General features: G+C 41.6%; 2 protein-coding genes across 3 annotated transcripts; both read left to right on the forward strand.

Moving 5' to 3' along the window:
- Positions 1-3,325: 3,325 nt before the first annotated feature.
- Positions 3,326-9,689, forward strand: Nup153 (Nucleoporin 153kD). 2 transcript variants are annotated; one of them, XM_065483893.1, is made up of 11 exons: positions 3,326-3,524; positions 4,176-4,416; positions 4,470-4,625; positions 4,686-4,820; positions 4,926-5,038; positions 5,095-5,202; positions 5,260-5,376; positions 5,430-5,746; positions 6,143-8,873; positions 9,295-9,413; positions 9,500-9,689. In XM_065483893.1, the coding sequence occupies exons 1-11, from the start codon at positions 3,474-3,476 to the stop codon at positions 9,582-9,584; spliced, it is 4,173 nt and encodes a 1,390-aa protein (XP_065339965.1). In that variant the 5' UTR covers positions 3,326-3,473; the 3' UTR covers positions 9,585-9,689. The 2 variants fall into 2 exon arrangements, with proteins under 2 accessions (XP_065339965.1, XP_065339973.1); XM_065483901.1 differs by having other exon boundaries at positions 9,352-9,413.
- Positions 9,690-9,859: 170 nt separating this feature from the next.
- Past1 (putative achaete scute target 1) lies at positions 9,860-13,541 on the forward strand. The gene is made up of 9 exons (XM_065497310.1): positions 9,860-10,045; positions 10,822-11,130; positions 11,188-11,383; positions 11,445-11,747; positions 11,805-11,913; positions 11,970-12,134; positions 12,193-12,346; positions 12,527-12,697; positions 12,755-13,541. The coding sequence occupies exons 2-9, from the start codon at positions 10,830-10,832 to the stop codon at positions 12,958-12,960; spliced, it is 1,605 nt and encodes a 534-aa protein (XP_065353382.1). The 5' UTR covers positions 9,860-10,045; positions 10,822-10,829; the 3' UTR covers positions 12,961-13,541.
- The last annotated feature ends 12 nt before the right edge of the window (positions 13,542-13,553 follow it).

Raw genomic sequence — 13,553 nt, forward strand, 5'->3', positions numbered from 1 at the left:
CGCTACTTCCTCCTCGGGTGTTTCTTTTCCTCGTGCATGCTAATTCCAAGCCGCGTGACATTTCCCGAAAAATATATAGTCGCGATAATTAGAGGACACTCGATTTTCAGCGGTGTCAAATAAAAAGGCTTGACCTTTTTTCATTTCATCCTGTCCTGATTTTGCATTTAATGAGTTACTTATTGGTTACGTAAAATTTGTTTTGATTAAGCAGTGGAGCGAATTCGCAAAGACTGCCTTTTGCCAATTTCAATCGAAGTTCCGGCTATAGTATTTTTTCAAGGCTGTACAAAACGCTTAGCACACGCATACAAAAGACAATTGCATAACTGAATCGAATTAGTTCAAACATTTAAGGATTTAATATTTATTGTTATGGCTTAACAATCCTCAAATAAACCAAAACATTTAAACGTTTCACTCTATACAGATTCCAGGAAAATGTTAAAAAAGCTTTACTGTACAGGCTCTGAAAAAAAATTAAATAAAAAATCCAAGTGACAAAGGGGGTAAAAATTACATGACAGTGATTGGAATATTGCGACTATGGGCACTCTGGGCACCAGAGTCACTTTGTTGTAATCTGGGAAAGCGTATCTCTATGACATTATACGAAGACTACTTTTGTGCTTGTGCTCGTTCATAAATCTCTAGACGGTTTGTTGTTCTCGGAAAATGTTTCAAGTTTTATCGTGCTGCGTCCCTTAAGGTAGTTTGTTATGGCTTATTATAAGGGTCAAATCTGACAAGGCCGTTAAAATTTATAGCAATAAGGGTTTAATAATGGGCGAAGGGAGAGGGTGTAAAAAATCTGGAGGTCAGAAATGAAAGCCCACTTCTCACACATTCTCTCTTCTAATTGTTATTCGACGTTGTTAAACTGTTTTGCCTCAATTTGAGAATTTCCTAAGCACAGCTGCGTCTCTTATCCATAAGCGAGTGTTTCTTTGTTCAGATTATATAAGTAGTTAATGCAGACTTTATGTCTTTTCTTTGAGAAACCAAACTGATTTATTTGTTTACTATATTTATGCGTCAATAAATCGTAGAAAAACTATTTGATCTGGGGACACAGCAAATTTTCTAGAATTAAAGAAATAAGATTGTTTTAAATAATGTTCAAGATATTGAATAAATTATTCAGGAACTTGGAAAAGTGCAGCACAGCCCAACAACTTTGTAAATTTTTTCGGCAATTTCATCCTTGTGAATAAAAATCCAATTCTTCCTAATTTTCCTTTAAATTTTCTATACTTATTATAAGAATAATCTTCCTCTTGAGGCATATTCATTTTCCTTTATCACTTTTCTAGGAAGGCATTCCATGCAGCCAACAAATTTTGTATCAGATTGTAGTGTTTTGTTCAATTTAAAAATTACAATTACAATATGAGCTGCTGATAAAGTAATACTTCTAATACATGTACAAATCATCCTATTCGTCATTTTGATTGTTCACTTATTATGTCACAGCGTCACATGGGAAACAATTCAATCCTAATAAAAAAAACAGTAAATATATAATAGAGAATTGAAGTGCCTCTAGTTGCTGTCTTCTAGCACAATTTCATATTTGATCCACTTTTGACATTATTTTGCGAAAATTTTAATTAAATTACTCATGAAATAAAGCGTCGCAATTTTATCGCTCAGCAGCGCAACGATAGTTTGCGTCAGCAACTCAGTGTAAAATGATCTGAATGTAGAATTCAGCCTGAAAGCGTGACACGAGATGATGGCAAAATAAGAAAAATAAGGAGACGAGCGCACATATCACACAAAATTGCACGGTCCTTATTCGAACGCAAGAATAAGAGTGCGATTCGCAGCATTCAGCTGGGTCAGCAGGTTAGAGACGAGCTATCGGTGCGACGCTAGGCCCGCCCAACGCACACACGACGTTTTACGCCGCCAGACGACTCGAATAATGCGCGTCTCATGTGTGTCACTTATTTGTTTATGTTCTCATTACTCTGCGTGTGCCATTTGCCCATGTAATTTCTTGGTGCACGCTTCTTCTTTTCTTGTTTTGTTTTGTCTCTCTTTTACTTTTTCGGCAATGCTGTTCGGTATCTCGACGGAGGGGGCTGCCTAGTCAGGACGAGCAGAGAAATTGAACTAATTAGCGAGAAGAATTTGTTTTCACTCCTTTAACGAAAAAATTAGTCAAATAGAAAGAGATTGAAACTGACTACCAATTCCTTTCCTGCAATCTTTATCGCATAACAAAAAACGCGATGATTTAAAATATTCACTTTTTGACTCGAGGGATGAAATAGAGGCCTAAAATCTAGGGGTTATATGGGGTGTGCATCCCAAAAAGCATTCAGCTCATTAGGGGAAGTCAAGACAAATCGAATGATGTGCAGATTTTGCATTTCTGACACTTAGAATCCGAGATTTGGCGATAAAACCATTCAAAAACATTGTAAAAATTTCAATTTTCGAGACTCAAAATTTATTTTCTCAAAAACAAAGCCGAGCACCGCCTTGAAATTTCCACACAAGTTCACTCGTACCCTGGGATAACCTTTGAGGAGGGTTTCGGAATTTTTAAGTTTGGAACTGGCTTTCTAAATCACAGAAACACTCCGAAATTTTCGAAAATGAGCCTTGGTGATCCTTATGACCATGGTCGATGACCTCAAATTTGGTTTTCATTCCATTCAAGAGGAGTTCAAGTGTACATCAATATTTAAACATGCGCAAAGGCAACAAAACAACAAATATTTTGAAAAAATACCAAAATCGCAAGCTAGTTTAAAATTTTGAAATGTCAAATTGTTATTTCCCAGGCGGGAAATGCAATTAACTTGAATTTATATCCGTGGTTGCTATAAGAGAGGATGAAAATTGGTATTTTATTTAAATTTTTATTATGTTATGCAATGGTTTGGTTTCTTTAAATTTGAATGAATTCCCTGAAATCGCGTTTCTTAATTTTGGCAAATTTTCCAAATTTTAATGCCAGCTAGGGAACGTGCAGATCGACTCGTACTAAAAGTTACACATCATCATACAGATGAAGTATGTATACAGAACAGCAGTAACAACTGTAATAATTACAATAATTATTATTGCAGTTTAGTTATCGTGACATTTATATTTTTCTGTAACGTTCACGCTCATTTTTACGATTATTCCAACATTGCTAATAACAGCTTAATTAAGTGGCTGGGTGTTGTTCCTTGTTCGTTACGAACATCCTCAGCCTCACCGACTTACCGCTCTCATATTTTCCCGAATGTTGGATGCCCTCTAGCGGAAAGATAAAGCACCACCAAGACCAGACAGAGACTTCCTAGGAGGTTTTGAGTCGTCCACCATCCAATCGAAGGCGAGCTTGCCCGTTGAGTCTGCCATGTTGAAATGTGATTACAGTGGTTCAGGAAGAAGTGTGGTGCCGTATTTCATGCAATTTTTTCAATTTTAATGTAATTTAGAGTGCATTAACAGCACATAGAGAAAGCATAATGTCGAGGAACAGAAAATCGCAGTCAGGAAAACCGTACGACTCCTCTCTCGTAAGTATCGAGACCGGTGCCGCAGAAGCGCGGTCTTTTTGCTGTCTAAAGTAGCCCTATTTCGACGCCTCCATCGGATGCCTCGTGGTTTTTCCATTGCTCTAACGTTTCTAACGATCTCTCTTTAATATTGCATCGAATCTGTTTGGGACTTTGCGGTGAATCGTTGCTCAAATGACGACTCCGCAATTATTTGAATGGTTTACCTAACACGCATCCCGGCCCGGCATGAGCGCGGGAGAGACCCCCATAACGATTTTTTGTCCGCAAGCCAATTTACATGAAAATAGTGATACGACTCTCATTGATCATCATTATTATCAGTTAAAAATTTAAAATTATTGATTTTAATGATATCAAAGAATAAAATTAGTTTTGAAAATAAAAACCTTGGCGGAGCATTAATAACCAAATTGCCATGCCTTTTAACCATGCAACAGTTGGATAACGGCACTGAAACTATGCTGCTGCATGATGCATCTTTTCATGACCTAATTTCCCCAAGATCTTTCAAAGTCACTTGTAGTGCATTGGCAAAGCAAGTCCTATCTAGTTGACAAACAGCTGCAAAATCTGTTCAATTAAGATGTCATCGGGCCCTCAATGTATCCCAAATGGCTAATAAATTAAAACTGAAAATTTTCTTTTTAGGCATTTGTGAAGAGGATGACGCGCCGGGTGTCCGCGTACATTCCAGGTACCATCACATCGTGGTTTTCGTCAATTAACGAGGAGGAAACTGAAACTGAAAATGAGCAAACTGCTTCTCAAGATGTATCCCAACAGCCCTCTCCACAATCACAGGTTCCACCCGCGAAAAAGCAAAGAACGGAACTCAATGCTCCTGAGTCCTGGGCGTCGGAACCAGTTCCCAGTACATCTGGCCAACCAGGTACTGGTTTAGTGCCGTGTTTTGGTTTAATGCTTTAATGTTCTTCTCTACAGATCCTAGCGCGTCAGCAAGCAGACCTGTTAATGAGGCTGGTCCCAGCGGGCTCTCACAAGCCGCCCAATTCCCTCACAGAGGTCTCTTCCCCACATCCACGCCCATGCACCCAGCAAGATATTTGGTGCCCACTTCCAGCGGCTTGGGAATCACAGGTTTGCTGACTCAAAAAAATAATTTTTCTTTTAATTCGACGTTGTGTTTGCTGTTTATAGCTGATGATGGGTCCAACAGCAGTGAGTCCACAAGCGGCTGCTCCTCCTTAGTACCACAAGAAAATCACATGGCAGAAGCTCCAGTCGAAACTCCCGTCAAAAATTCGCAGAAAGGAAGCCAGCTTTATAGCCTTTGTAAGTTGTGAAATTTTGTTCTGGACTTTACGTAAATTTATTATGCTTAATTTGAAGAAATACTTTCATGTCCTTTTATATTAATAATTATAAAATTTATTTCAGTATTTGATCCTAATTCTGTGAACCCATCCAATGAAGTGAGTAAAATAACTCCTCAGCCTCCAGCAAAGAGTAAGAGGCCTGGGTTCGATCCATCAGTCATCAGAAGTCCATCGGTAATAATTTCCCTCTGTATAAAATGCTGTTAAATCACAAAGTCTCATATTTGTAGATTTGCAGTAGTTACAGAGATGTATCCAAATCTCCATTTTACAAAGGCAAGACTTGCTATGGAGGTGCATCAGCGTACCGAAGATCAGCAGGAGCATCTCCTTGCTTTGTAAGTTTCAGCATTGAAACCTTGTTGACAGATTCTATTTGTACCTATCACTTGTAGCCAAACACATCATATGAACTTAGCAACTCATCAGGGTCTAAGCGGAACTCATTATCATCCAACAGCAGAGTGCCGTTAAACAGGCATGGCAGCAACCATAGTCTTTCGTGGGTGGAGGTTTGTAACTATTCCTCGGCTGACTGGACAATATGCTGACGTGATGTTTTCAGAATAACGGCTCTCCATCCCCTTTACTCAGTGCTGTGACCCAACGGCTCTTGAAAGCTGTGGAATCTGCCAGTCCCTTGAATCAATCTGTTGCAAACAGGGAGGCTGGCAACTTAAAGAGAAAGATTGAAAATATTTACGACTACTCTTCGCCACCTCAACAGCAGACAGGCCCTCCAATCAAATCACTTAACGCACCAACTGTGCGCGATTTAATGCAGAATGCAAGCAAAGTGCAAAAGGTAGATGCAGCCAAGATTTTGACTCTGCCTAAATCAAAACCTGCCTGGAAAGATAATCATCCACTGTACACATTAAGGTAAGCGTTAGGTTAAATATAGTGCTGCCTTTTAGATTCATTTAAAAGATTTAAAATCACTACCCCATCTGTTGTGAGAGATTATCTACATTCTAAACTTGTTTTAGACTTATTGTTAGCAGCACCAGGGAATCAAATAAAGGGTGTGCTTTTTAACTGTCGAGGATCAATGTGCTAGAACTTAACAACCGATTTAGTCATTACTTCTGCGATTTCATGTTAAAAACCAGTTACATGGGATCAAGTTTATTAATTAAGATTAGATTATGTAACACCTGATTGTTCCATTAATTAAAAATGGCACTATTATGAAGGCGCCGTGATTTCATGATTGATTTGCCTGCATGCGGAACCAATTCAATTAAATTTGCTCTAATTGGAAATAACATATTTCAGACAAGAGGAGAGTGCCTCCCCAAAACACGTTAACAAGATCAGGAGGAATCAAAGCGACTTAATTGACGATTTGCCAGAAGTGGTAGACTTACCGCAGATCCCGCTCCAGATGAAAGGTCTGCCAACATTTGACTTTGCTCCCAAAGCAACAACGACCAAACCTGCCCCAAGCAAACCAGTGACAAAAGTGGTGGAAGATGATATTATACCATTCACCTTCTCTGCTCCAATTGCCGCAAAACCAACCCACCAGCGCATGCAGGTGGCATTCAAATCGCCCAGCCAAGACTCAAAACATATATTTGGTTCGCCTGCCAAGATACCGGAACTAGCTGCTGCTGCTGGAAGCACAGGCCAAAAAGAGTTGACCACACAGAAACTGGTGGCCAATGCGCCGCCTCCAGCGACTGCTGTTCCTGAGAAGATGTCATTGCCAGCTGGTTCTGGCTTTGGTAACATGTTCAAAAAAGCTGAGGGTACGTGGGACTGCAATTCTTGCTGCTTGAATAACCGAGCCGACGCAGCAAAGTGTGTGGCTTGTGAAACTCCAAGGGCTAAGCCCACACCACCTGCTCCTTCTGTGTCCACCCCCGCCCCAGCCACTACCTCTGGAGGATTCGGCTCCTTGTTCAAAAAGGCTGAAGGTTCGTGGGAGTGCCCCTCCTGCATGCTGTCCAACAAATCGGACGCTGCCAAGTGCGTGTGCTGCGAAACACTGAAACCTGGATCAAAGCCAGCAGCCAGTAAGCCACCATCTGCTGCTTCTCTGACCGTTAACCCCCCTGTTATCACCAATCCTATAATATTTTCAAAGCCTGCCGGATCGTGGGACTGCGCAGAGTGTCTAATTTCTAACAAGGCGGAATCGGCCAAGTGTGTAGCTTGCGAGACGCCAAAACCTGGGTCATCCACTGCGGCACCTGCTGTCAACAGTCTAGGTGACAAGTTGAAGAAACCTGAAAAGTGGGCTTGCCCTGTGTGCTTGAAAACGAACGAAGGAGACAAGCAGAAATGTGTTGCATGCAACTGTTTGAATCCTGGCAAACCGAATGCTGCTGTAAGCAAAAGCCCAGAGAAGCCTAAGTTCAGTTTTGGAATGCCGCCTCAAACGAACGCGCCGAAGAAGTTGGAAGCAACCTCTGACTCTGGATTCCCTAAGCCGAAGCCTGAAGAAGGAAAATCTTTGTTCACTTTTGGTGCGCCTAAGCAGAGTGAAGGAGCTAATGAACCCAAGAAAGGCTTTGTATTTGGTGCTTTGAAAAAAGAAGAAGGCAAAGAGGAGAAAACAAGCTTCTCCTTCGGATTGCCGCCAGCTGCGAAAGTTGCTGAGGAAGCGTCTAAAGTATCAAAACCAGCCGAGTCTAGCCCTGCAGTAACTGCCCCAGCTGCTGCTAGTATACAATTCATTGTGCCTCCGGCTAGCACAGCGCCAAAATTGAAAAGAAAAGCCACGGACAGTGATGATCCTTTGCCGACTTCGTTTATAAGTTCCAGCCCCCTAAAGGTGAACAGTTCGACCAAGGACGACACCTCATTTGCTGGTGTAAGGTTCAGTCCTATGGCGTCAACCAATCCAAAATCACCAGAGCCAGCAAACTCTGCTGAGCCACCTGCCAAGAAGGCACCAACATTTAATTTCTTTAATGAAAAACAGTCTGATAGTACCAAGACAACTCTACCCTCATTATTTGCAACCAAGCCATCGTCGACCCTTGACTCGCCAAGTAACTCACTTTTCTCCTTTGCAAGTAAAGGAGCAGACTTGTCTTCGCAGAAGGAAGAGCCCAAACCGTCAGCCTTGTTCCAGTTTGGAAGTGCTTCCAAAGACATTAAAAGCTCGACCAGCAGCGCCTTTGGAGCGCCAGTCGAGAAGAAGCCTGCGTTTCCTTCCTTGACCGAGTCTGCTCCTGCTCCGAGTTTTTCCTTCACGCCCAAGGACTCGACTCCCGCATTTGGCTCAAAGCCTGCGGACCCACCAGCTTTTGGACAGAAGGCCCCTGAAGCCTCCATATTCAGCAGCAAGTCTGCAGAAGCGGTCCCTTCAGTGTTTGGCTTGAAACCCTCAGAAGCGCCTGCGTTTGGATCCAAGCCAGCAGCGAGCATCGCTTTTGGGGCCAAGCCAAGCGAGCCAGCAGCACCTTCGTTTGGCTCCGACAAACTCCCCTCCTTCAAACCTTTAGAGAGCACAAACAGCCCATTCGGGGCCGCGAGCACTGCCGCCGCGCCGACTTTCGGCTCGCAGAACAACTTGTTCTCTTCCTCCGGCACTTCCTCCCCGGCGTTCGGAGCCTCCAACTCTTCAGTGTTTGGCCAGGTGGCCCCCGCAGCGTCCATCTTCAGCGTGCCCGGCGCAGCACCGACGGCCCAAGCACCCGCTCTGCCCGCGTTTGGGGCTGCGACTCCCGCCAATGCATCGCCGTTCCAGGCCAGCCAGCCAGCAGCCAACCCGTCGGGAGGCTTCAGCTTTGGCAACAATTCTGGAACACCTGCTGCTGGCAGCAATTTCTTTGCATTTGGCGCTAATAAGGACAAGCCGGCCGTGGGTTTCGGCTCAAATCCCTTGCTGGCCCCCAAGCAAGCTGAAATTCAGCAAACCCCCTTTTCAAACCAGGCTGCGAACCCTGGCTTTGGCTCGGCCGCCAGCACCCCTGCCTTTGGTGCAGCCCCACAACCTGGAGGATTTAATTTTGGCGCCAACCCATCTCCGGCGTTCCCACCAGCCCCACAGCAGGTAAAATACACTTAACTGCATCCAATTTTCGAGCACAGTTTTTAAACGTAATTAATCGAAATAAATGCGAAAATATTAATCTTTAAAATAGATTCATGAATAAATTATATAAAAAATATCTTGCTGCTTATTAGCATTTAATGTAAAAATGTAGGATAATGTTGAGACGTTTTTTTCATTACTAAAGAACCAATAATACTATCTTTTTAAACTAGATCTGTCATTTACAAAATATTCACTGGCAACTTTCAATTTTTATCAAACAAGATAAATGAAGCCAGGCCTATTCGATCTAATACACCAGCAGTTTGCTTTATATCTAGTGCTGAAGAGCCTTTATAGCCGCTCAGAGCCCAGCTTTTAGAAGCTTTAACAGCACAATGATATAATATTAACATACAAATTTTTGGTGTATTTACAGACGAATGCTGCAAATATGGGGGGATTCAATTTCAACGCTAACCAGTCTGTTCCCCAGTTCAACCCTGAAATGAGGCCGACGTTCAATTTCACGGGAAATACAGGAGTTCCAGTTTTTAGGTCAGTATTATGCGTTAGCAAATTTTAATAAATCGATTCGCCTTTCTTATCTCGATTTTAATCTTATTCATGTCTATTTTTTCCAGTGCCACGCCTGCTGCAACATCTGCTACTAATGCTGCATTGCACGCTCGAAAAATACGCAAAGCAAGACGAACGCATCCACGATGAAAGGATTCCTTTCTCTTTTCTACGTAATTGTAAATTTACCGTTGAAATTTGGATAAAACATTGCATATATGAATACATAAAGAGAATACATTTTACATCCAAAAATGCCTTTTTATACCTTATCATAAGAACGAGTTTAACAAATATGGAGAAAACTAGTGCGAAAAATAGTAATTTGAATGAGATATCGTTGAGAGCAGGCTGATTCATTATTCCAATGACGGCGCGATGGCGCATGACTTCTGTGGCAAAAGAGGGGCGTTACCAACTTGGTCTGCCACTTGAGCAAACGCCGCCAGGAGGTGCAGTGAGCTAACACGTCCGAACTGGAACAGAACAACTACTTGACAAGAGCCACAACCACAAGATAAGGTCGGCGTGTGTGGTAATATTTCGACTTGAGTCTAGCCACACCAAAGTGCAACTATTTTCCTCTCAAGTTAGTTGAAGACCACAGCTTGGTAAGATTTTCTTCGCGGATAACGTTTGTCTACTTTTACACGCTTTCACTCGCTATAGTGATATCCTGCAAATCCCAATCGTTTTCCTTTAAATGACTCATTCTTTATGATAATGTCATTTTGACAGGCCATTCCATAATTTCTCATTTAGTTTGCGACTTTATAGCTTAATTTCACTATCAGCTGTACTCTTGCTGGACTTTATCTCAATAAATTTCAAAATTCGCAGTTTGCCAGTAAGAAATCTGTTGCATTGTTGCATGAAAACAACTTGGACTTTTTGTTGCTTCTTATTTTTTTAAGGAGGCGATTAAGGTTGATAATGAAAACAATTCTGAAATTTGTTTTCCTCCAAGTGCTGGTGAGCAAACATCTGCTCAACTTACATCAATTGTGGTCATCTTTCTGTCTTGACCCACATCAATGCCCTGATCAATTGCAATCAATTGATTTGCCAGTGCATGCATGAGCGTAATTTCTTGAGAAAAAGCGCACTATAATGCAGTTGGAAGAAGCTTATTCCTGTTGTCTCGTTTTGAGAATCTATTGCTGGCGGATACGCCCACTTGCTGCCTAATTGAGATCACTTACAGTTTTCTTTATGTGCTCACACACACACGCGTCCAATTCAGAATGAATTTGCCACTGAATTATGCGTCGGCGTGATGATAATAATACAAGAATTACATGATGGCATAAATTGCTCTGGACTAAACGATTATTCTCCTATGAGTGCTAACGTTTGGATTGATAATATATTTAAATTGTGATTTCAGCAAACATCATGTTCAGCTTCATGAAATCGGACAAAAGCAAGACCACCGAGGTCTATGAGACGGTGGTCGAAGGCCTCAAGCAGATATACAAACAGAAACTTCTTCCTCTGGAGCAGTACTATCAGTTTCATGATTTTCACTCTCCTAAACTGGAGGACCCTGATTTCGACGCCAAACCGATGATCCTCTTGGTTGGACAGTACTCGACAGGCAAAACCACCTTCATCAAGTATTTGCTCGAAAAGGACTTTCCTGGCATCAGAATCGGTCCAGAGCCAACAACAGACAGCTTCATTGCTGTCATGCACGGTACTTAAAAACACAATAATTTTATCAATTCTTATTTTTACGATTTTTTATTTTTAGGTGAAGTGTCTGGCGTGATTCCTGGAAACGCCCTTGTTGTCGATCCTAAGAAGCAGTTCCGTCCTTTGAGCAAGTTCGGCAACGCTTTCCTCAATAGATTCCAGTGCTCTCAATTGGACAGCCCTGTTTTAAGAGGCATTTCGATTGTCGACACACCCGGCATTCTCTCTGGAGAAAAACAAAGAACAGACAGAGGGTAATGACCAAACTGAATGACACTTAAATGTCAATGACCTCAATTCATGTCATGTTTTTAGCTACGATTTCACTGGAGTGTTGGAGTGGTTTGCGGAAAGGGTAGACAGAATAGTTTTACTCTTTGATGCCCACAAGCTAGACATTTCCGACGAATTCCGCCGCAGCATAGAAGCTCTCAGAGGCCATGATGACAAAATCAGAATCGTTCTCAACAAAGCTGACATGGTGGACCACCAGCAGCTCATGCGGGTGTACGGCGCGCTCATGTGGAGTCTGGGCAAAGTGCTCAACACACCTGAGGTCGCCAGGGTGTATATAGGCTCTTACTGGGACGAACCTCTCCGCTTCGATGTCAATAGGAGGTAAAATTATTGCTACCGTTGTTTCGAGATAACCTCGACTAACTTGACAAAATGCAGGCTTTTTGAAGACGAAGAGCAGGATTTGTTTAAGGACCTGCAATCGCTTCCCAAGAACGCAGCGCTGCGCAAGCTCAACGATCTAATTAAAAGAGCTCGTCTTGCTAAAGTGCGTCTTATCTTATACATTGTTGTATTGTTTGGAAAGGAATGGTTTGTTTTTAGGTCCACGCCTACATTATTTCCACACTGAAAAACGACATGCCAAGTGTGTTTGGTAAAGATGGCAAGAAAAAGGAGCTCATTAAAAATCTGGGCAGCGTTTACGAACAGATCCAGAGACAGCACAATATCTCCATGGGAGATTTCCCGGAGCTGAAAAAAATGCAGGCATGTATTTGACTGAATTCTTCATTGCATTCGCAACTAACAAATCTTTGCACTGCAGGATCTTCTTCAAAACCAGGACTTCACCAAGTTCCATTCACTGAGGCCAGCTTTGTTAGAGACTGTTGACAAAATGCTGGCACAAGATATTGCGCCATTGATGAGCCTAATTACCAAAGAAGAAGCTGAAAACCCTATTGAGCCAGTTCTTAAAGGTATTCAATCATCATAAAGACTTAAAAGTTATTTTAAAGTCATTAACTTAATATCAGAACCAGACGATTGTTTACATTTTTTTTGGTTAATTGTGTCAGTTTAAACTCACTTTAAATAGGAGATATAATTTAAAGAGCGTTGAAACTTTATTGACCTGTGCTGCTTTCTGCCCATCCCAGGTGGTGCCTTTGTTAATGTAGATGACAAAGAAAGTCCCTTTGGCTACAAAAAGGGGGAGGGCATCGATGAAGGCGCTGGAGATCATGAATGGGTTGTTGCCAAACTTCGGTACAAGACTGACACAACCTTTGACAGCCTGGGACCTGTCGACGGAAAGATTACGGGTGCCGGTAAGTGAAATAAATACTTAATAACTGGATATGTTAATCAATTAAATTGCTGTTTAGCGGCCAAATCGGAGATGATCAAGTCAAAACTGCCAAACACAGTGTTAGGAAAGGTCTGGAAGTTGGCTGACGTTGACAAGGACGGTATGATGGATGCAGATGAGTTCGCTCTGGCAATGCACTTGATCAACGTCAAACTTGATGGCCATGATTTGCCGTCAGAACTGCCAACGCACTTGGTACCACCCAGCAAAAGAGAATATTGAAGCTCTTAAACCTCTAAGAAAAAGGGGAAAAGCATTTTTCTGCCTCATCACAATGTGGGAATTTTCAAAATATAAATTTTGGACTGGACAGTTTTCTAAAATTGAGTTGAGTACAGATACTGATAAAGTTAACCATGTTCGTGTTTTAAAAATTTTTGCATCCTGTGATATTTGGAACTAACTACACAATACTTTCACTCGCAATCATAAAAGTGGGATTGCTCCTTAATTTTCATTAACTTTCGTATCAGTGATTGTCCATTTAAAACCCACTGATTGTTAACCCAGTTCGTTTTCGCAGATCATGTCATGAGTTTCATAGTCAGTTCAATATTTTATAAGCCTTTTTTAAGTTTCACAAATACCCTTGATTGAATGGCACATAAATATTAGCTGGTAAACAGAGCTCTTTTATTTTTGGGCTTCCGTATGGCTTATGTATCCTCCAAAATATGCAACTGAGCGATACCTTATTTAAAAACTTGTAAAAAAACGCGTAAGTGCGATTTAGTGATGGCTTTCACACTGCTGAAATAATTGTAATTATGTGTATGAAATAAAACTATATGTTTGCTATTTAATGGACCAAGTTT

The sequence above is a fragment of the Cloeon dipterum genome, chromosome 1, assembly GCF_949628265.1.
Source record: "Cloeon dipterum chromosome 1, ieCloDipt1.1, whole genome shotgun sequence".
In the NCBI taxonomy this organism is placed as follows: Eukaryota; Metazoa; Arthropoda; class Insecta; order Ephemeroptera; family Baetidae; genus Cloeon; species Cloeon dipterum.